The 13,921-nt window shown below is 42.7% G+C and overlaps 2 protein-coding genes across 2 annotated transcripts; both read left to right on the plus strand.

Annotated features, from left to right (window-relative positions):
- The first annotated feature begins 7,162 nt into the window (after nt 1–7,162).
- On the plus strand, nt 7,163–9,180 carry LOC125376725 (proline-rich protein 1-like). Its single transcript, XM_048388447.1, has 2 exons — nt 7,163–7,206; nt 8,634–9,180. The coding sequence occupies exons 1-2, from the start codon at nt 7,163–7,165 to the stop codon at nt 9,178–9,180; spliced, it is 591 nt and encodes a 196-aa protein (XP_048244404.1).
- Nucleotides 9,181–9,292: 112 nt separating this feature from the next.
- On the plus strand, nt 9,293–13,586 carry LOC125376726 (salivary glue protein Sgs-3-like). Its single transcript, XM_048388448.1, has 3 exons — nt 9,293–9,384; nt 9,736–10,131; nt 13,451–13,586. Exons 1-3 carry the CDS (start codon nt 9,293–9,295, stop codon nt 13,584–13,586), a joined length of 624 nt encoding a protein of 207 aa, XP_048244405.1.
- Nucleotides 13,587–13,921: the final 335 nt, after the last annotated feature.

Below are 13,921 nucleotides of genomic sequence, written 5' to 3' on the forward strand. Positions count from 1 at the left end.
CTGGGCCACCCGTGCCCCCACTACAGAGATAACATTGTATCATCATTGTACAGCCAAATAAACGATCAGATCTAACTTCACATCACCTGCCTCAGCTATGCACCCAATATCACTTAAAATACTACCAAATCCACCAGCGCCTTCTGCAAAAATTATCTCATATTTCATTTTCAAAATTTTCACGCAAAGAACATCTGCATCTCCTCTCTAGACCTTGATAACATTTGTATTCCATTGTGTATGTCAATGTTTATAACTTTTCACTAAAACTAGTCATGTTCATGCTTTGTACCCTGCCCCCTGTGGGTGACGTATAACAAATCTTCTTCTTCTTCTTCTTCTTCTTCTTCTTCTCCATCCTCCTGCATCCATCCATGGAATCAGGACCACACGATTTCTCAGAAGTTATTAACACCCTAGACCTTTAATACTCCAGATATGGCCAGCAATCTCCCAACATTTCACCACGAGAACTCAGCCACAAAATCAATCCAAACCCACTTTACACGGCCAGGGCAGAGTGACCCAGCTTGCAGCATGACACACAAATCAAACATGACATGTCATGACATTGGACTATCATGGGGGAATTAGCCTGCACGCATGTCACGAGCAGACATGACACTAAACGAAGGCTGATCGTACACAGAACTCCCCACTTTCGTGCCATGCATTTTTTGTGAATATGAAACTATCTTTTTTGATATTCTCAGCAGAGCAGTGAAAGTGACACTACAAGTTTTAGCTGTGTTCACAAGACTGACTCCACATTTGGCAGCTGTAGAAAAATGACTACACTTGCACAAGTCTCTAAGGCAATAGTTATTAGTTTAAATCATAATTTAAATAATGTAAATAATAAGAACAAGTTACCTTGTAAGAGACTGGAGTACTGTCCACATATCTAGACTTGCCCATTGGGAGGATAGAATTACTACACAGTCATGGACTTTTCTCTCAGTACAGCCTTGGAGTAAGGCTAGGCTTTAGTGGAGTGTTGGTCTGGGAGGCCATCATAATTATTAGTTTAAATAATAATTTCTGGATTATGTAAATAATAAGAACAAGTTGTCCCTATAAGAGACTGGAGACTGTCTGCACATCAGGACTTGCCTATTAGGATAGAATAACTACACATCCATGGATTTTCTTTCAGTACAGCCTTGAAGCAAGGCTAGGAAATGGCTGACACCAACACAATACGAAATTAACAGGGTTAACATGTTCTCCTTAAATTCCAGGAAATATTTCACTTCCGATGTTGCTGGTGTATGTCATGTATGTCATCCAACAAATCACCAGGAACGTCACTTTAATACCCATAATGAACGGCACTACTGTGAAATCAATTGGGGATATTTGCCATTTCTCGTCAAATAACACGTGTATCTCGTCAAGCGGCCTGACAACATTGATACATTCACAAGTGGTACTGTGACGAGATGACATCCCCACGTTACTGGACAAGAAAACCCACATGTCCTATTGATTTTGTAGTTTCTCACTGATCCTAATCTGAAAACCATCGCGTTATTGAGGCTGAAAATATACTTCCCGCCTAAAGTGTTATTTCATTTGAGTGAAATTACACACGTTGTATGACGGGATCAAAATATCGATCATATATTTCTGAGATAAATGAGGTGTTGTTTTTGCTACAACTGAAACACGTACGTGCAAGAGAGGATATTTAATGAAAAACCTTGTCCCAATGTGCCTCAGTTTTACATGAAAATAATCATTTCATTAAAAATCTTCATTGACATTTGTATCTAGTTTCCAAATGCGCAAACATATTCATGCCATCAGATCTATGAATAACATCCCAGCTGAGAGAGCAGCCGGATCGAGTCTACGTTACTTCATCACGGCAACCAGCTAACTCCGTCCTCAGCCAGATTCCTGGCTACAGCTGCTTCTCAGGACCGGCAGAAAACCTGCTGATTCAACTCTCTCATGCAAAGGCATTGGAAAATTTATATCCCCATATTTCACAGTTATTGCATAAATTCTTAGAATTGTTATTATGTTGCAAAAAAGACTGCAGTATTCCTGTGGAAGTCGTACTGTATGTAGTGCATGCACCGATTCTCCTTGAATAACAGCATGGGGTGAGTGAGTAAGTGAGTGAGTGAGTGAGTGAGTGAGTGAGTGAGTGAGTGAGTGAGTGTCAGTCAGTGACTGAATCAGAGAGGGAACAAGATGTTTTTATGATATGTCATTCAGTCATTTATACACTCTTTGTCAGGCAAACCAGTGACTGATAGCATGAACAACAATCCGCATTTGCGGAATGACATGCGACATCAGCCAGGTCGCACATCCTCGTCACTCATCTGTCAAGCCAGGGGAACTGGACACATCTTCCGCTAACGACTCCCCGTGGAGTACAATAACCCCCCGACTTGTGGCATCCCTTCCCAGCAAGCTGTAACAAGCTGTGATGCCACTCTCTTGGTTAAATACGGTATTCAGCTATTTATCTTCTTGCAACTGCAACATGTCAATCGCTGCCAAATTTGTGATGAAAAAACTCATCCATTACGGTTGCACATGTCTCCAAGTGAGATCGGGCTGGAGATGGTGTTGGGGGCAGGATGCTGTGAGCTAACAGTATTTGTCAAGAACAATGTACTCATGGTCTGTACCTATTGCGAGGATCAAAGGATAGCACAAGATGATGGATTCCCAGGCCCAATACAGTTACAAAACACCAGCTAATGGCAGTAGTCTCCAGTTTCACCAGTACCTAATAATCGGCCTATATACACTGTAGGGGAAATGTGTAACGGAATTGGTTTGTAATTGGTTTACAGATTCCGCACACACTAAAAAATGAAAAGCTGAAAAGAAATAATCTGAAGACACTATTTTTTATTCTGTCATTTAATACAAAACGTACGTGTTCACCACAAAAACTTTCGTCAGACAATAGGGTGTGTTAAGTTACACGGAGAGACAAGCTTAACTAGCACATGTGGAAACATTTTCAGAGAACTTTTTGTTACACAAAACATTAGTTTCAAGTATCATCTTTATCTTTTGTTGTTTTATATCGACCAACCTGGATTTTTCACCAATAGGTCCACTATCAAAACTGTTTTTCCTAAAATAAGCCCACTCCACTGTAGCTCACCTGGATAGGAAGTCAACAGTTTAAAAAAACAAAGACAGCTACTGAAAAGTTTTACAATCAGCATTGATATTCAAAGATTTTCTGTAGAAATATGAAATATAAACACTAAACCAAATGAATATAACAAAATATGATGTTATCACACAGAAAAAAAATCGGGTCTTGCAATTTCAGTAGAGAAAGACATTCTGAGGGAATGTAAGAACATATTAAAGTCAAAATTTTAAATATTGCAAATAAACTGACCAACTAGCTTAATATATAAGATAACAAATTTCACAAGATTCATACAGATCTTTGCACTCTAAATTCAATCACTCTTAAAGCACTTTTCAAGGAAAATCATTTGTTTTTAAGAACTCTTTTCTCGTTTAACAACACGGAAATGCTGAAACTTTAATCCCAACAATGACAGACAATTTTTCTAGTGACGACTGCTTGATCTGTGAGACCTTAGCGCACTTTTCCCCAGTGTACCACTACCAATGTCCTTCCTGTAGCAGTAAAACAAGGCCGTGTGAATTTCACAAACTTCCCCAAGATGTAAACACAAGTCGCGACTAACGGATCGGGTGGTCAGGCTCGCTGACTTGGTTCATGCATGTCGTCGTATCCCAGTTGCATAGATCAGGCTCATGATGTCAATCACTGGATTGTCTGGTCTACACTAGATTATTTACTGACCACCGTCATATAGCTGGAATATTGCTGAGTGTGGCGTTAAACAACAAACAAACAAACAAACATTTACATTCAAGTACTGTCAATAAAATTCCAGAACTTCCATGGTAAAATGGCAGAATCAAGCACTTTTCATCGGACATGTTTTCACTTTTCATCAGACATGTTTGCACTTTTCATCGGACATGTTTGCACTTTTCATTGGACATGTTTTCACTTTTCATCGGACATGTTTGCACTTTTCATCAGACATGTTTGCACTTTTCAAATCTGTGCAAACCCTGATTTCATTTCATTTTGTATGAAAATGACTGAGTAATGTCTACAAATAGTTTTTTCAAAAAGCTCCTGCCATCAAATTGAACAAATTCAGGTGTACATCCAGAAACACTTTACATGCATAGCAGCGGTAGTCCTGTACTATCTGCCAAACTGCCCAATAGTTAAGGTATCACAAGGACTAGTAGAAATCTGCCCCTATTAAGGGTCTATGCTCAAACTAGCAACCTTTGGGTTCTCTGCCCCCCTACATTCAGGGGGTGAACATTTATAAAAATGTTACTTGACAAAGGGCAAATATGACCAACATTCTTACTTGCCCTATTTTAACATGTAACTAAATTCAGTAAAATGTTAGTACTACAGAACTGAGAATCAGAGATACACCTGTCCTCCAAGGATTTCTGTAATAAAAGTTTATTTACTCCACATATGATGTTCAGTACAGACACAGTGAGTCTAATCAACACATGGTTCGTACGAGGGGTGTTCATTAAAGATTTCCCCTGACCCACTTCCGATGGACTTAGTGGAATGAAACTTGGCATAGGTATTAGTCTTTCTCCACATAGGAACCACCAAGAGTTACACACTTCTCCCATCGTCTTATGCAACTATGGAGTCCTCGCTTGTAAAAGCCCTCATTTTGCGTCTCAAACCAGGACTTGACTTCAGAAATCAGTGTTTCATCATCTGTGAAACGTTTTCCCTTCAAAAATGACTTCATGGTTGGAAAGAGGTGGAAGTCAGATGGTGCAAGGTCAGGAGAGTAAGGAGGATGTGGAAGGATTTCATAGCCACAGGACCGCGCTTCTGTCTGGGCAACATGAGAGTTGTTAACTGGAGCATTGTCTTGCAGGAGACGGACACCCTTGGTCAGCATGCCACACCTCTTAAGCTTGACAGCGTCCCGCAATTTCCGCAGCAGTGAAGTATAATAAGCTCATGTAATTGTGGTTCTCTTTGCCAAGAAATCCATCATCACTACTCCGTGCTGGTCCCAAAACACCGTGAGCATGACCTTGCCTGCAGAGGGTTGGACACGTGCCTTCTTTGGGGGTGGTGACTCCACATGCTGCCATTGCATCGACTGAACTTTAGTCTCAGGATCATAGTGATGGACCCATGTTTCATCCTGTGTGATAAGTCTGTCAAAAAAGTTTGCCTTTTTGGGGGGGCACATGTCCAAAAGATCCTTTGAGCAATTGACTCCTTCCTGCTTTTGGAAAGGTGTGAGCAACCTGGGAATCCATCGTGCAGACACCTTATGCATGTTCAAATTGTCATGGATGATTTTTTCCACAGACCCTACACTGAACTTGACATCTTGTGCTAACTTGCGAACAGTTATACGTCGGTCTGCCAAAATGGCGGTCTCCACTTGATGGATAGTGTCCTCATCACTGGCTGAATGGGGGCGACCAGGAATGGCAGCTGTTTCCACAGATGTCCGACCACACTTGAACTGGCGATGCCAGTGTTTAACAACGTCATATGATGGGGCATCTTCCCCATAAGTTGCTTTCATTTCATCGAAAGTTTCTTTTGTTGTGCGACCTTTCAAATATAAAAACCTAATCACTGCTCGGTATTCTACTGGCTCCATTGTCACACCCTACTCGATCATAACACCTGTAAAAGTGGTAAGATGAATAGTTTGGTGCTGCAAATTCAGACATAACCCATACATACATGTATCATTACACATGTGAAATTTCAACCAAATATGATAACCCTAAGTGGTTTAGGGGAAATCTTTAATGAACACCCCTCGTACTTGCTGTACTCCCACGAAGAGCATCTCTCTCATATGACACGCGGGGCGGTCAGGTGGCCTTGTGGTTAAAGTGTTCGCTCGTCACGCCGAGGACCCGGGTTTGATTCCAGACATGGGTACAATGGGTGAAGCCCATTTCTGGTGTCCCCCGCCGTTATATTGCTGGAATATAGCTCAAAGCGGCGTAAAACCAAACTCACTCACTCATTTGACACCCACTCCAAATGTACATCTGAGGTATCATGACTTTTCAAAAACTCAATTCTGAAATTTGAACATCCATCAATAATAGTTCTCTTTCGATTACAAGCTTGTATGTTTTGGTACTTTGAACTTCAGCCATGTCATCAAACACAACCCAAGGAAATTGGTCTTTCCAGCCAGCGATGAATGTTCGCTTTCGTTTACATTCGTCATACTTCTTATCCCTGGCCAATATAGATTCATTTGAATTTTCAGAATTCCTCTTCGCCTTTCTTTTAAACTTGTCCCCACTGCCGAAGAAACTTGAAATAGACCGCTGCTACATGATCGGACATGTGCGATACCGGCAATGTAAAGTTACAAGTGCTAGTTTATGAAAGCACATTTATTTTCAAAATATTTTATATTTCATATTTTTTGTAATTAAAGAGGCTAAAATGATTATAAATGGGAACTAATATACATATGTTATTTTTTAGATTCATTCATTTTCATTATCATGCACAGAAATCGTGTCTATTAGGTACATTATATTGGCGCTGAACACACCCAAATGTCGCCAGTGTCAGGGTAGGTTACCCTGATCACTATCATTAGCCCTTGGATCCCCTTTACGATCAATCACCCCTTTACGATCAATCACCCCTTTACGATCAATCACCCCTTTACGATCATTAGGGTTAGGTACCAGTTTAGTGGCTATTATAGATTCTATAGCGGCTCCTAATATCCTTCTCTCAAAAACGTCGAGAAAAAAGGATGCAATGGTTTAGGCTACTGGAAACTGGGGGGGAACATTCACACAAGCCACCTTGACCCACTACATTTATTCAGTACTCATTCAAAAGCGAACTCACCCAAGTGTCGTCACTAGCCATGCTTGTGCCTCCCTCGTTCCTTACTATTATCCACATTATCCTTACAGTGATCCCTACCACACTTTTCTGTCACAAAAATCACCCGACGAATTATTAAATACGATGTTATTCATGCATAACTGCGAGTTTGACGTCTGATGCCTGACACCTGGAGCCGTTTCAGTTCGTGCCATATCGGCTCCTTCCTCACCACTCGGCATCTTGTAGATGAAGGAATGGGGCGAGAGTGCCTCATGGCAAAGGGATCACTGGTAAGTGTCTTTAGACGAAAGTCACAAGACACCATGCCACAAGACACTGTTACCTTCGTAAGTGTCCGTCACCTAGTCGACCCTTTTCATTCAGTTCCGTAATGGCGTAGGCATGACTTGGTAAATTTGCACTTAGTTTCACAGTTTGGACGTAGCTCAGTTGGTTAGCAGTCGGGCTAACAATCCGAAGGTCACGGGTTCGCCTCTGATGGATTCTCACAAAAACTTGTTGCTTGTCTTTGAGACAAATGACCTACAGCAGAGATAGTCCTCACGAGAAGTTGTGTCAATATAGTGCTAACTTGGCTATAGCGTGCGGTAACGCATGGCTCCCAATATTAATGAACATTTTTCTTAGACTCAAGTTTTACACTGACTCTTTTCCCCATCACAAAAAACTAATGTTTGCAGCATATTTTATTCATTCTATTTAAAATTTCATTCAATATTGTTTAGATATATTTCGGTGAAATTGTGTGTAAAGGTATTGGTAGACTGCACAACTTACTGTTACTTATTGCAACCACAGTCAGATTATCACTATTGACGCCTTGAAATGAACATAAGTTGACAGAGAATGGATATATATCATGTATATATATCATGTATATATATCATAAATGCCATACTTTGACTCATTAAAAGACATATTTGTTGTAGTTTGACTGTTATGCGTCAACAAAGTTTTCGCAATCGACAGCACGTGAGCCTCAACAGTGACTGGTGTATTCAAACAAAATATTTAATCAAAGCTAGGCCCAATGAAGCTTCAAAACTCGGCACGAGATCTACCTTGCATTACTAATTCCAAGAAATGTAGTCAACTGTCATTCCATTTCAAAGAAGCATGTGCAATATGTGGAAGTGTTACTACGACCTGCCTGACATCAAAGTGTATTAATCCCATTGTTTGACAGGTGTAGCTGTATGCAAATTAGATTGCCATTCTTGGCCACCAAATCAAATATCGTTACATAATCACATGATTACATTCTCGTGAAACTTGACCCTGTTGATTTTGTGAGCTCTACTTATCCATGGGCACGCTAGAAAACGTATATTACTCACCCAAATTCTAAACCTCACTTGGTATGGGCGTTTGGCAATGGTATTTTTCAACCCCTGTTGGTGCCTATGTCATAACAGTATTCTACCCTCGCCCACGGAACAACAACCAGTATCTAGTTCTGTCATCAGGGCCATGTTGTCAGGTATTACTCCAGTCAACAAACATCCCAGCACCATTACACACAGAATCAATGCTTGTGACACGGTGTCCCACTCCAGATGCCTGTACCTCCTCCATCACGGAGGCCAGCAGAATTTGGCCATCTGATACAGAGACAGCAGAGCCAGTCGACAATTGATCACATCCAATAGAACGATTCATCACACTCAGACAGAGATGAGACAAACTGATACCCCAGTTGTACAAGGCCTCCTCCTCACGACAGACCAACCTATGACAGACCAACCTACGACAGACCAACCTACGACAGACAAACATACCACAAACCAACTTACGACAGACCAACCTACGACAGACAAACATACCACAAACCAACTTACGACAGACCAACCTACGACAGACCGACATACGACAGACCAACCTACGACAGACCAACATACAACAGACCAACCTACGACAAACCAACATACCACAGACCAACATACCACAGACCAACCTATGACAGACCAACCTACAACAGACCAACATACGACAGACCAACATACGACATACAAACATACCACAGACCAACATACCACAGACCAACATACAACAGACCAACCTACAACAGACAAACATACCACGGACCAACATACGCCAGACCAACGTACGACAGACCATCGTACGACAGCCCATCGTACGACAGATCAACATACGACAGCCCAATGTATGACAGACCAACATATGACAGACCAACCTACGACAGACCAACCTACGACAGACCAAACAACAACAGACCAACATAGGACAAACCAACATATGACAGACCAACCTACGACAGACCAACATACAACAAAGGTATGACAGACCAACATACAACAAACCAATGTACAACAAACCAACATACGACAGACCAACATGCGGCAGACCAACGTGCGACAGACCAACGTACAGCAGACCAACCTACAACAGACCAACACACGACAGACCAACATGCGACAGACCAACGTGTGACAGACCAACGTGTGACAGACCAACGTACAGCAGACCAACGTACAACAGACCAACATTGACATACAAACCTACGACAGACCAACGTACGACAGACCAACGTGTGACAGATCAACGTGTGACAGACCAACGTACAGCAGACCAACATACAACAGACCAACATTTGACATACAAACCTACGACAGACCAACATGTGACAGACCAACGTACAGCAGACCAACGTACAACAGACCAACGTACGACAGACCAACGTACGACAGACCAACGTGTGACACACCAAAGTACAGCAGACCAACGTAAAACAGACCAACATTTGACATACAAACCTATGACAGACCAACATGTGACAGACCAACGTACAACAGACCAACGTGTGACAGACCAACGTGTGACAGACCAACGTACAGCAGACCAACGTACAACAGACCAACATTTGACATACAAACATACGACAGACCAACGTGTGACAGACCAACGTACAGCAGACCAACGTACAACAGACCAACATTTGACATACAAACCTACGACAGACCAACGTGTGACAGACCAACGTGTGACAGACCAACGTACGACAGACCAACATACGACAGACCAACATACAGCAGACCAACGTGTGACAGACCAACGTGTGACAGACCAATGTACGACAGACCAACGTGTGACAGACCAACATACGACAGACCAACGTACAGCAGACCAACGTGTGACAGACCAACGTACAACAGACCAACGTACAACAGACCAACGTACAGCAGACCTTTTCCAGGACATTTTCCTTTCCAGCTGAAACTTCTTTGCAATGGAGCGTGGTCAATAATTTTGGGGGATGCTTGCTTATGTTTAACAAATTTGTGGTCACTAAAATTCGAGGAAATCCACGAATCCGCTAAAGATTCTCATTCCTGAAAGTACAACAGACCAACATATGACAGACCAACATATGACAGACCAATGTACGACAGACTAACATACAACAAACCAACGTACGACAGACTAACCTGTGGTCGATAGTACAAGACAGCGTGGAATCAACACTGTCCACTCTATAGTCTTGAAGAGATTAGTTCCCTGCTAACACTAATCATAAATACAAGAGTGCAAGCATGTGTCTGTTTCTGTCGGGTTACAGGGATGGGGTGAGGGTTGTTTTACACCACACTCAACAATATTCACTCTATATGATGGTGGCCAGTAAATAATTGTCTTGACCAGCTACAATCCATGGTCAATGCTGAGGGGTTACGGTGACAAGGAATCAACTTAGTCACTGACCTTCACAACCGGATACATTCAGTAGCCTGTTTCCATCAGCATAGGTTGATGTAGACCTATTCTAACTGGAGTGGGGGGCGGTGGGTAGCCTAGTGGTTGAAGAGTTCATTTTTTACCTACATCAGCATTGTGCTGAAACACTGAGGACCATCTGAAAAATCATCCAGCCATGACATCATCAATTGAAGGTGCCTACAAACCATCTGGCCATGAGTCAATGACATCATCATCTGACAATGTCAGAACTTTCTATACCATCAGGCCATGACATCATCAATTGAAGGTGCCTGCAAACCATCAGGCCATGACATCATCAATTGAAGGTGCCTGCAAACCATCAGGCCATGACGTCATCAATTGAAGGTGCCTGCAAACCATCAGGCCATGACGTCATCAATTGAAGGTGCCTGCAAACCAACCGGCCATGACGTCATCAATTAAAGGTGACTGCAAACCAACCAGCCATGACATCATCAACTGAAGGTGCCTGCAAACCAACCGGCCATGACGTCATCAATTGAAGGTGCCTGCAAACCATCAGGCCATGACGTCATCAATTGAAGGTGCCTGCAAACCAACCGGCCATGACATCATCAATTGAAGGTGCCTGCAAACCAACCGGCCATGACTTCATCAATTGAAGGTGCCTGCAAACCATCCGGCCATGACGTCATCAACTGAAGGTGCCTGCAAACCAACCGGCCATGACGTGATCAATTAAAGGTGCCTGCAAACCAACCGGCCATGACGTCATCAATTAAAGGTGCCTGTAAACCAACCGGCCATGACGTCATCAATTAAAGGTGCCTGCAAACCAACCAGCCATGACATCATCAACTGAAGGTGCCTGCAAACCATCCGGGCATGACGTCATCAATTGAAGGTGCCTGCAAACCATCCGGCCATGACGTCATCATTTTGAAGATGTCTGCAAACCATCTGTCCATGACGTCATCAATTTGAAGATGTCTGCAAACCATCCGGCCATGACGTCATCAATTGAAGGTGCCTGCAAACCAACCGGCCATGACGTCATCAATTGAAGGTGCCTGCAAACCATCCGGCCATGACGTCATCAATTGAAGGTGCCTGCAAACCATCTGTCCTTGACGTCATCATTTTGAAGATGTCTGCAAACCATCCATCCATGATGTCATCAATCTGAAGCTGTCTGCAAACCATCCGCCCATGACGTCATCAATTGAAGGTGCCTGCAAACCAACCGGCCATGATGTCATCAATTGAAGGTGCCTGCAAACCAACCGGCCATGACATCATCAATTAAGGGTGCCTGCAAACCAACCAGCCATGTCATCATCAACTGAAGGTGCCTGCAAACCATCCGGCCATGACGTCATCAACTGAAGGTGCCTGCAAACCATCCGGCCATGACGTCATCATTTTGAAGATGTCTGCAAACCATCCGTCCATGACGTCATCAATTTGAAGATGTCTGCAAACCATCCGCCCATGACGTCTTCAATGGAAGGTGTCTGCAAACCATCCAGCCATGACGTCAGCAATTTGAAGATGTCTGCAAACCATCCAAAGCCATGACTTCATCGTTTGACAATTTCTGAACTATCTATACCATCTGGCCATTTAAATGCCAACTAATACAATCGTCTAGATTTCATCTGAAAATCTGTTCTCAGACAGTTATCCATTCCGGCCACACAAACCGACAAGCCAGTAGGGACCTTGTTTGCTGTTTCTATCAGCCAGCCCAGTCACAGGTGGCTGCCAATCTTCCAAAACAGTCGTACATCTTTGTACCAATATCTCGGAAGTCACAGTCTGGACAGTTACGCTGAACAGTAGCCTGGGTCCCCAGAACCCATTTGGTTAACAAGGAATACCTGACAACCATGGGGAATGTTATATGGCGGTGTATTTTATTGTTTAACAATTATTGTTACATTGTTACATTGTTTCTGTAGAGATTCAATAGACACTCATTGCATTGTGTATGGACAGTGACCAGTCGTCAGGAAGTAACTATATTTAGATGCTTGTGTGGTGTGCAATCCTCCAGTTCGGTATACCGCGGACTACCGTGGACAGTAATAGTATAACAATATTGAAATTTCTGTAATGTTCTATGTGTGGAAACTATGTGGAACTTTCCAGTAGTTAGTTAGACGATAAAAGGGAACAATATGCTGTTTTCGTATCTCTTAAGCATTTTCATTGCGGAAACCAGCTTTCATGTGAGGATTGCTCATCATCCCCGATTCCCTGCCTAGCCCATCTAGGAGGCTTGACCACAGTCACCACCATGTGAACATATGTTATTATCACTGACTTTTGCTATCACCACTGTACTTTTGTATTTGATACTGACCATTGCCATCATATTATTTATTGAAATTGAATATTGTACTACCACTCTATGATGCACATCAAGAAGCGGTGGGGTAGCCTAGTGGTTAAAGCATCCGCTTGTCACGCCTAAGGCTCGGGTTCGATTCCCACATGGGTACAATGTGTGATGTACATTTCTGGTGTACCCCGCCGTGATATTGCTGGAATATTGCTGAAAGTGGCATAAAACCATACTCACTCACTCACTCACATCTCCAAGTGGTACAAGCACTGTAGTAAGTTGATCCAAATTATAAAATTGACTTCATCTGATTGCCGTCATCAGGTCTCGGCATCTAGAACTCAGATCATGTTACAAGCACCATTTATACCTGCTGTAACAAAAATGTCTTCCTCTATTCGGACTTGATGATCTTGGACTGATTTGGCTTGGTTTTTGACCGTCATATTCAATCCTATGCTCACGAGCCTAGCGGTGGAGGGCAGACAGCGGGCAGGAGGAATTTTCATCACCGGGGAGATCACGGAGGAGATCGGTCATCAGCTGACGGTGCCCACACGATACAACATGCTTAAGCCCTACTCAGTGTTTCAGCTGAACTGATTTGTTTGTTTAACGCACACTCAGCAATGTTTCGCCTATATGACGGCTGTCTGTAGATAATCAAGTCTGGATCACACAATCCAGTGATTGATATCATGGGCATTAATCTATACAATTGCGATACTATGACATACATCAACCAAGTCAGCAAGCCTGACCATTCGATCCTGTTAGTCCCCTCTTACGACAAGCATAGACGCCTGTTAAGGCAAACATGGGCTGCTGAAGATCTATTTTACCCCGGATCTTCACGGGTCCGGATGAACTGAAGTAACACTGTCCTCTGTACACAAGGTTCTAATTGTATGAATAAACACCATGACTTGCTCAAACTG

Source organism: Haliotis rufescens, unplaced genomic scaffold (genome assembly GCF_023055435.1).
Source record: "Haliotis rufescens isolate VD_foot unplaced genomic scaffold, xgHalRufe1.0.p SCAF_71, whole genome shotgun sequence".
NCBI classification, from domain to species: Eukaryota; Metazoa; Mollusca; class Gastropoda; order Lepetellida; family Haliotidae; genus Haliotis; species Haliotis rufescens.

Coding starts and splice junctions, on each gene's coding strand:
- LOC125376725 (XM_048388447.1), top strand. CDS start 7,163: ATGAAGGAATGGGGCGAGAGTGCCTCATGGCAAAGGGATCACTG. Junction 7,207..8,633: donor TCATGGCAAAGGGATCACTG/GTAAGTGTCTTT, acceptor CTGATACCCCAG/TTGTACAAGGCCTCCTCCTC.
- LOC125376726 (XM_048388448.1), top strand. CDS start 9,293: ATGCGGCAGACCAACGTGCGACAGACCAACGTACAGCAGACCAACCTA. Junction 9,385..9,735: donor AACATGCGACAGACCAACGT/GTGACAGACCAA, acceptor AACATGTGACAG/ACCAACGTACAACAGACCAA. Junction 10,132..13,450: donor CCAACGTACAACAGACCAAC/GTACAGCAGACC, acceptor TATGCTCACGAG/CCTAGCGGTGGAGGGCAGAC.